The sequence below is a fragment of the Vulpes lagopus genome, chromosome 7 (genome assembly GCF_018345385.1).
Source record: "Vulpes lagopus strain Blue_001 chromosome 7, ASM1834538v1, whole genome shotgun sequence".
In the NCBI taxonomy this organism is placed as follows: Eukaryota; Metazoa; Chordata; class Mammalia; order Carnivora; family Canidae; genus Vulpes; species Vulpes lagopus.
The window spans coordinates 9,105,649-9,114,650 of record NC_054830.1 but is presented as its reverse complement, the minus strand read 5'-3'; the positions used below and the strand labels follow the sequence as shown (position 1 = coordinate 9,114,650).

Below are 9,002 nucleotides of genomic sequence, written 5' to 3'. Positions count from 1 at the left end.
CTGGGGTGACTAACATGGAGCTGGAATGGAGCCAAATCCAATAACGAGGGCTCTCACGGGCATTTCCAAATCTCCAGTCGCCCCGCGGGAAAGCTGTTTAGAGGCCCACTTCGCAGATGAGGAAACTGAGGCTGGGAACTCACTTCCCGGTCTGAGTCACACAACTATACCGCTAGAGATGAGAGCAGGGGTGTAAAAGGCCCTCCAAAGCTCACCTCAGTTCCCCCGCAAGCCGTGGGGCCCCAGCCAAAGCGGATGCAGTAGGTCAAGTGGGGTGTGTGGGGGGAGATCTGCTATCTTTCCCAAGTCCCCACCCAATTTCCCCCAGACATCTCAAGCCCACCTCTCCCCACCCCCGGAGTTTTCGAATTTCTAAGAAACTCCCAAATATGGGGGAGCTTAAGGAGTCGGAATACCAGGGCACCCAGCACGGAAATGCTCTGGCAAAGAAAAGGGGGCCCAGCCCCATCCCGCCCACTCTGCCCACGTGATAGCCGGTCAGACCGGTTTCTGGGGCCCCAGCAAGCCGCCGCCCGCTCCTGACCCCTTAACCCTGCCCATCCCCCCATCAGGGAAGAAAACCAGACGGGCCGCAAAGACTTTATTCAAATGCTCTTTATTTTCCTATCTGGCGTTTCCAGCAAAAGGCCAGATAGATGAAATTAAACAGAATCCACCACAGTAAAGGTAAACAGACCTCAGAACGCCCTGGCAAGAATCTTCCCCTCCCCGGGCTGGCCCAGTCTCACCAGCAACTGGTCCCAGCTCAGCCTTACAGCGCTCCAAACACCCTCACCCAATTTTTGTGATTCAGACCAGGATCGTCTGGGTTGTGTCTGTGTGTCTGAGGGATGGTCACGCTTGAGACCGTGAACATATTCCCACCTCTAACGCACCAGATGAGAAAAATTTTAACCTGAAATTAGATCAGCCCCCCGCTATGCACCCGAAGGCGCAGGGGCGCGGGGCACAAGCCCGCAGCAAGCGGTGCGAGGTGACTCAGGACGCCCTCCTCCCATTCCCCAGGGCGGTCCACACCCCAGACCCTCCTCCCAGGCCCCACACCCACGCAAGGCAACAGGAAGCTCCCACGTCTGCCCCATGACGCAACGATGACCGCTTGCACAAGTATGTCACCGGTGGGGGAAGGGGAGCGCCTGCCTGGAATCCTCTGAGGTTGGAAATGCAAACACCAACTATTGAAAAACCTTGGAAGGGCAGCACAGCTCCCAGTAAAAACTAAAGTCCGACCCTGAGGAGTTGAAAGAACCAAGCCTCCCTGCTCCCAGTCCCAGAAGGAGAGGGAAAGGTCCACGTCCCAGTCCGTTAAGACAGCACCTGTGGGCGCAGCAGGTCTCGGCGGAAGGCGCTCGCGCTCCGGCTCAGGTTCCTCGGCGCCGCCGCTGCGCACAGACGGCGACGGCTCCCCGGGGGCAGAGTCCCTCTTTAGGCCTCAGCAGCCCGGGCGGCAGCTCCTCTCCACGGTTTCGGCGGGCGCTCCCCCGGGGGCGGGCCTCGCCTCGGGTCTGCGCACTCCGGCCGACGCTTCGGCCCGCGCTTGGGCTCCGGTGGCGCCGCTCGGGGACCCTCAGAAAGCCACCACGGCCCGCACGAGCACGTTCAGCATGCTGTCCGCGGGGCGGCAGGCCGGCTTCGCCTCGCACGCCGGCGGCGCCGTCGGGGGGGCGGCGGGGCTGCAGTTCAGGAGGCCAGAGAAGCGCCTCTGTAGGACGCGCGCCAGGTTGGGGAAGGCGCCCTCCGCTTGCGCGGGAGGTGGCTGCAGGCGGTCAGGGACCTCCGAGGAGGCTCCTTCCTCCTCCTCCTCCAGACGGGCTTTCTTGCTTGGGACCAGTCCGACGTCCCCGCCGTCACTCAGGCTGCTGTTGCGCCGCTTTCGGCTGACTTTTGTAGGGCGCGGGGCACAGCGGGCTGGGGTCTCCTCCGCTCGCGGCGCCTCCCGCGTGTCCATGGGCTCCGGGGAGGTCGGCTCACCGTCGGGGGGCGCTGCCTCGGCTCCAGCTTCCGCTTCCCGCGACTGGTGCAGGCGAGGATCGGGGGAGCGGACGGGCGGCAAGGGCACCTCGGGCTCGTGGGCTTCCACCTTGGCCGAGAGGTAGAGCTCCCGGGCGCTGCGCATGACCAGCGACAACTGCAGACTCCGGTGCAGCCGCAGGCCACCGCGCTGCATGCGCGAATGGTACATCTTCCACACCGACAGAGTCATGATGCGTTGTGCCTCCTTCTGCACTTCCATGGCGGCTCGACGGCAGGGGCGAGGGCGGCGGGGACTCCCTGGCTGGGGAGGACAGGTAGCAGGTGCACTCCGGGCAAAGCGCTCGCTCACGCTTCTCCACTCACGCCAGCCCACGCCGTGACTCTGCTGGGACGCTCTGCCCCGGCGCCCGCCACCCGGGCCCTTTTGTACCGAGAGTGAAGTCACCGAGACGCCCCGCCCAATCAGAGAGCCGCATCCGGGCTTCCCAACGCACGGCGGTGAGACACTCCTTAAAGCGACAGGGTGGAATTTACCGAGTGGGGGAGAAGGGACGGGAGTCGGAGTGAGGGGGAGCGTTCCCGAGTCCACGCGGAGCGCGCGGGGTGGTCTCCTTTCTCGGGGCCCTCCGTGCGCCGGTGCGCAGGCTCAGACGAGGGGAGCCGCGGGTGCGGGTCCGAATCCACCCACGTGCTTGCGTCTGAAACCCCAGCTGATTGTAGGCGGCAAGTTTCCCCTCGCACGGGGGAAGACCGGGGTTCGAACCGGCACATCCTCCGTGGCCACAGTTCCTAGCATCCACCAGGTGTCTAATTAATGGTTTTTGGATCAGAACCTATTAATGTTTTTTAGTTGGATAACCGTGCTAACGCTTACTAAGCACTACCCGCCAGGCGCTGTTAAGGGCTTTCCTTCACTAAATACCTCATTGATGCCTCATTTCCACTCCGCGGAGGGTACTGTTACACCTGATTTCTGCAGGTGGGGAAATCGAGACAGAGTGACGCTGTTCAATATTTGCTAAACGAATAAATGGGTCACTGGGGCCTCCAGCTCTTGCGTCTCTAGCGTAAGCCAGCCCTCCTCAGTCCCCTTGTCTGGAGGCGGTGAGGCGGCGGGCAGCGCGGCTGGCTCCAGGGCCGTAGCTGCCCGTTCCACGGGGAGTCGATGTGTGCAGACACGAGCGCAGCCCGGGCTGCCATTCGTGCGCTCCACACCGAACACCACCTTCACCCCCAGTTTCCCTCTACACGAGCTCCACGAGTGGGCTGGAGACTCGCAAAACAGAGGACCCGGGAACACGACAGTCCCCGTGAACACGTGGCAGCGCCCCCTAAGACTACACGGCCCTGCTCCGCCTCTGCGCCCGGGGCAGCGAGGCAGGGATAAAAGCTGTAAACTGAGCAACGCAGAGATAGAGCAGATAGAAAACGTCGGCCCCACCCTCCGCTACGCCCTATCGCTCCAAGAAAACCTATTTCCAGTTCCTCCAAAACAAGATGCAAAATTATTCCTAAGCTCCATTCATTCGTGGCAAGGGCCCTTTAAGGGAAGGCTCCTCTCTGCCCCTCCGTCCCCTCCCCCAGCCGCCGACAGGAGGGCAGAGTCTTCCGGCCACTGGAAGCGCCAGACTTCCACGACTAAATTTGGGTATGATGACGTAGGGCAGGCGCGCGAGGCGCTTCCGGCTGCCCATATAAGGACAGGGGCCGGAATCTCCGCTCCGAGCCGCGACAGCCCCCTTCCGGGAGGGCGGGGGCGGCGCCTTGGCCTCGGAACACGCCCCCTCCCTAACCGCGTCCCTCTCCCGGCAGCTCCGACTGGCTGTAGGCCCCGGCTTCCGGACCGGAGTCCAACCCGGCGGGCTCCGGAGGCCAAAAAGGCGTGACGCCTTCGGGAAAACCCCCGCTGGCAAAAAGGGGCGATCTCAGGACTTTCACTGACGCCAACTCCCCGACACCCTACACAAAGACCTTGCCAACATATGGGGCGGTTCGCTGACGACCCCTTCATCCTTGTTGCCCCATAGAGACCCCACAATTGTTTCTCCCTACAAGGTTCTCCCCCAGGTATTCTTGCTTCTCCCCTCCCCGCCAAATGATGCAGCCTTGGAGAATCCTTACGCCCCGTCCTGCTCTTCTTAAAACTGTCCCTATTCAGCGACCCTACACACGCTCCGGCGACCTGCTGAGGTCCCCATTTCCCCCTGCACCACCGCGGCGAATCCACAATGACGTCCCCAGCCCAGGCGCGCTCTCTCTGAGACTCTACGCAGCGACTCCGAAGCACAGGGGCGCACAGACTCTCCAAGAACTTCAGACTTCCCACCCAGATCTCTCCTGAAACAAACCAGGACCCCTCTCAGGTGATGGCTCCCCTCCGAAAAAAAAAAAAAAAAGTGCATTTCCGGAGACCGCACACACAGCATTTCTGTCACACAGGAGTCATCTCTGTGAGCCTCTCTCCAGACCTTCCTGCCACCGCCCCCCCCACACACACACACAGAGGACTACCTTGTATACACCATCCTCAGAGCCACCACCACACCCTCTCCCGCTACTGCCAGCCTCCACACCCCAGAAGCATCTCTGGGGCCCCCCACCCACAGCCACCCCGCCCCAGGGCCACCTCCTCCGTAGGAAAAAAGAGGAGGAGAGAGGCCAACAGAAGAGCCCAACAAGACTCCGCACCTCACTCCACCCCCGCGGGAGAGTGGGGAGGATCTCTCCTTCCCCCACTTCTTCCCAACCCTGGGCTGGGACGATCGCCCATGATAGGATCAAGGTGCAGGCTCAGGAAGTCTTAAGAGGATCTATGAATCGAATGATCCCCTTTCCCAGCCATAATCTCCTCTGATTTGAAGGAGGTTATTATTATTCACATCGCTCCAAAGGAAAACAGGTTGCGCAGCAACCATCCGAGGGGCTGGGTCTCGAACCGAGAGATTAAGAGCTCGACCCGCAACCCAGCCAGACATCACTGCGACGCTGCTGGAGGCGACGGGCTACGCGGCCGCGAAGCCATCTCTGCCCACAATAAAGATGGCCGTGAGACGGGCGGAAGTTTCTGTGCTTCGGGCCTCCGAGGCCTCTCTTTCTGCCCCGGCGTTCCGGCTCTCGATGGTGGCACAGGTCACGTGACGGGGGCGGGGGGTGGTGGCGCGTTCCCCTCTACTGGGAGGAACCCGCTACCGAAGCCGAGAGGGGAGGGGGCTCGGTCTAGGGCGGGGGGGGGGGGGTGACATGTCTCTCGAAGACCCATTTTTTGTTGTCCGAGGGTGAGTGACAGCAATGGGGGAGGGAGGAGGGTGCTCGGTTCCCCTGCCAGCTAGTGCCCGCGTGCCCGCCAGAGCGTGCCAGGCGGTCTGGGGACGGCCTCCGGGTGCTCGGGTCAGGGTAGACCCGTGGCCGAATGGGAGGGGTGCGCAGGGGGCACCGGGGTATCCTGAGGCCCCCACTCGTTTGGGGGCGCAGTGGCGGGCGGGGGGAACGCCGGGTCCAGACGTGACCGCTCTGTGCCCCTGCCCGCAGCGAGGTGCAGAAGGCGGTGAACACGGCCCGCGGGCTGTACCAGCGCTGGTGTGAGCTCCTGCAGGAGGACGCGACGGTCGGACGCGAAGAGCTGGACTGGACGACCAATGAGCTGCGGAATGGCCTTCGCAGCATCGAGTGGGACCTCGAGGACCTGGAGGAGACCATCGATATCCTGGGGGGTTGCAAGGCGTCCCGGGAGAGCCCACTGCTGTGGCAGGGAGCGGCTGCACACCTGGGGGGAGTTGAGGGCTTGAGGCAGAGGAGGGGGTTGTGTCTGGCTTTGGCCTTGACAATCGACTCGGGGCTCACGCATAGTGGAAGCCAACCCCGGAAAGTTCAAGCTCCCGGCCGGAGACCTGCAGGAGAGAAAGGTGTTCGTGGAGCGGATGCGGGAGGCAGTCCAGGTGAGGAGAGTTTTCTGGTGGCGTGAGTGTGGGAAGGTTGGGGTGTCTTTTTGTCTCATGGTGTCCTTGCCCCCAGGATATGAAGGACCACATGGTCAGCCCAGCAGCCATAGCCTTTATGGAGAGGAATAATAGAGAGGTAAGGCTTCGGGACCCAAAATACTCACCTGAGCCTCCCAGAGAGACCCTCCCCTTTGAGTTCAGTCCTGACCTGGGTGTGTTCACCTGTCTCCCTTGCACAGATGTCTGTCTGCCCCTTCTGAGTCAGTGTCCATCTTCTCTGTGTGCAGTTGTCCCCTGGCCTGCTCTTTCTGGGTGTGTACACCTGAGCCCTCTCTATGTATAGAGTCCTTTTTTTTGCCTCCTGGTGTGGGTCTATATGCCTATTTCCTTTTTTTTTTTTTTTTTCCCCGTGCTTGGTGTGTTACTGTTTCCAGGATGTACGCCTGCTTTATTTTCCGTGTATGTACCTGGGCATCTGAGCGCGTGAACTTGGCCTCTGAGTGGATCCCCATCTGCAGTCGGCTTGCATACCATTTCTCTCCACGGGTGTGCCCACTCGTGGCTTTTGTGTGCACTCTCCCAGCTGCCTTTTGTTGGTACACTTTTCCTTCTGCGTCGTGTATCCATCCTTTGCATGTTGTGAAACCAGCCTGTCTCCATCCCGTCATGGGATCCCCACATGGGACCTAGGGGGTGGGGAGCTGAGGCCTGCACGAGTTTGGAGTCCTGTGTCAATGCCCACGGGCTTCCCAGGTGTGCTGCCTTGAGGATTACAGTCCAAATTCTTAAATACATCTGTTTATATTATGTGTTCTCCGTGAATTAATTTGGCAAATCCTCATCCTAGCCCTAGGAATTTCCCCCATTTACAGAGGAAACTGAGGCACAGGGAGGTCAAGTGATAGGGCCTTGGGGTCACCTTGCTAGTAAGTGGCGGGTCTGGGAAACCCAAGCTATCCCATTTCCAAGACTACTTTCTGACTAATAGCTACCTAGATTTGCCACAAACCTGTGTCTGGCTCTGCTCTGAGTGGCCGTCTCTCCCTGAACCTGTGGTCTGTGCCCCATAGATGCTCACAGGCAAGCCAGCTCCCCAGAAGTCATCCAGCGACCTGCTGGATGTCAGCATGGCCTCAGCCACCTCTCGTTACATCGAGGAGCAGCAGGCCACACAGCAGGTTTGTGTGGGTGGTTGGAGATCCTGGATGGGAGGAGCCTGGGGGTGGGGGGGACAGCTCAGGGCCCCTTCCCGACAGCTGTTCCCACTCCACTCTGCAGCTGATCATGGAGCAACAGGATCAACAGCTGGAAATGGTGTCTGGGAGCATCCGGGTTCTGAAACACATGTCCGGCCGTGTTGGGGAGGAGCTGGATGAGCAGGGCATGTGAGGCCAGGATCCTAGGGGTGGGCTGGGAGCCCTTCACTGGCCGCGCTCGGCACACAGCTTTTGGGGGCTGACACCATGTTGGTATCGACAGCATGCTGGATGCCTTCGTTCACGAGATGGACCACACCCAGTCCCGGATGGATGGGGTCCTCAGGAAGATGGCTAAAGTATCCCACATGACGAGTGGTAAGTCCTCTTGGGAAGGCAGCTGGGGTGGTTGGGGGAGTGGACGGCAAGGGTGGTGCCCCGTGCCCCTGTAACCTCTGACCTTCTTGCCCCAGACCGCCGACAGTGGTGTGCCATCGTGGTGCTGCTGGGGGTGCTTCTTCTGGTTCTCATCCTGCTCTTCTCTCTCTGACCGTGGGCCCCACCCCCACCCCACCCAGGATGCTGGTCCCTGTAGCCAGGAGAGCTGGCAAGGCCCTGCCCCCCTGGTAGGAGTTCCTTCCTGGGGAACTGCTCCAAGGTTCTTAGCCAGAGCCTATGGGACCCGCAGGGCCCTGGGCCAGAGCCTGCACCACTGGGCCTGTCTCAAGTGCGCTTAGGAGGTGGTAGAGGTAGGGGAGCCTCACACTCCTCCCTGTTTCTACTCTGGTGCCCCAATGTCATTTGCTTCTGTGCCTTCTACAAGTGCCAACTTGGAAATAAAATCCCAGTCTTTTTTATATGCATTTGTATCCTACTGTGTTAACGTGTGCCTGCCCCGCTTGCATACACTGGGGCCTAGGTGGGTACTTAAGTGTGCACGCGCATGCTTGCACAGGTGCCCACTAGGGATTTCAGTGGTCAGGATTTGGTGTGGGGAAGACTATTCCAGTTTATTTCTGGGTTTCACTACTGATGTTACAATTCCAACCCCGATTAGTCTTCCTTGAGCTTTTGAAGTTTAGCCTCAACATCTGCCGGCTCTGGGCCAACCCCTTAGCCGGGGAGCGGAGCAATCACTTCTGAGGAGCCAGAGTCCTGCGGGGCTCACGGCACCCCTGGTCACTAGGGTTTGTCGATGTCAGGGCTTTGCCAGAGCTTGCCCGAGTACACAAGGATTCCCGCGAGCCAGGAAAGCTTGCAAGGGCCATGAACCTTGGACCACCATCTCTGGTGTTTGCAGGATCTCAGATGTCTGCATCCTGCGCCTTACGCAGCCAGGCATCAGAACCACGCGTCTCACTCAGTTGCCTGTTTATACACATTGCAAAGTGCTACCTGTTACAAGGATGTCCTCACATTAGGCTGATTTGTCAGAACTTAGAAACAACCAGAGATGTAGAGATTTCCTTTTTTATGCAAACTCCCTAATGCTATGGTTTGGGTTCCCCTGATCTTTCTATACTTAGTTCCAAGTCTTCCTGGAGTTAAAAGACCTACTTCTGGAGTCAGGTGGTGTTTGCACCTACCTGGGGTTGCCTCCGTGTGAAGACAGATTTCCTGTTACCTGAGGTGACTGGATCAGTCACCTGTTTTTTTGTTGTTGTTGTTGCTGCTGCTGGCTGTCAAAACCCTACTTTTCTGGTAGTGGAGGAGGCTGGGGCTGCTTTTCCTGAAGTATACCCAATCCTCCCTGGGAACTGAAATCCCACATGATCATATCTCTCCCGGTGCTGTCTGGACACTCCTGCTAATCACCACAGAGCGGACAGGCTTTGCCTGGGCAGGGGATGAAGCCTCTCCTTTCCCACCTCAA

At 59.6% G+C, this 9,002-nt stretch overlaps 2 protein-coding genes across 3 annotated transcripts; one reads left to right on the top strand and one right to left on the bottom strand.

Annotated features, from left to right (window-relative positions):
• Positions 1–600: 600 nt before the first annotated feature.
• Positions 601–2,884, bottom strand: IER2 (immediate early response 2). The gene has a single exon (XM_041764030.1). The coding sequence runs from the start codon at positions 2,252–2,254 to the stop codon at positions 1,589–1,591; it is 666 nt and encodes a 221-aa protein (XP_041619964.1). The 5' UTR covers positions 2,255–2,884; the 3' UTR covers positions 601–1,588.
• A 1,967-nt stretch (positions 2,885–4,851) lies between these two features.
• Positions 4,852–7,966, top strand: STX10 (syntaxin 10). Of its 2 annotated transcripts, none has more exons than XM_041764028.1 (8): positions 4,852–5,270; positions 5,524–5,693; positions 5,836–5,930; positions 6,007–6,069; positions 7,004–7,111; positions 7,212–7,314; positions 7,413–7,507; positions 7,603–7,966. In XM_041764028.1, the coding sequence occupies exons 1-7, from the start codon at positions 5,236–5,238 to the stop codon at positions 7,499–7,501; spliced, it is 663 nt and encodes a 220-aa protein (XP_041619962.1). In that variant the 5' UTR covers positions 4,852–5,235; the 3' UTR covers positions 7,502–7,507; positions 7,603–7,966. The 2 variants fall into 2 exon arrangements, with proteins under 2 accessions (XP_041619962.1, XP_041619961.1); XM_041764027.1 differs by having other exon boundaries at positions 4,855–5,270; positions 7,212–7,318.
• The last annotated feature ends 1,036 nt before the right edge of the window (positions 7,967–9,002 follow it).

Coding starts and splice junctions, on each gene's coding strand:
- STX10 (XM_041764027.1), top strand. CDS start 5,236: ATGTCTCTCGAAGACCCATTTTTTGTTGTCCGAGG. Junction 5,694..5,835: donor GGACCTGGAGGAGACCATCG/ATATCCTGGGGG, acceptor CTCGGGGCTCAC/GCATAGTGGAAGCCAACCCC. Junction 5,931..6,006: donor GGATGCGGGAGGCAGTCCAG/GTGAGGAGAGTT, acceptor CCTTGCCCCCAG/GATATGAAGGACCACATGGT.
- IER2 (XM_041764030.1), bottom strand. CDS start 2,254: ATGGAAGTGCAGAAGGAGGCACAACGCATCATGACTCTGTCGGTGTGG.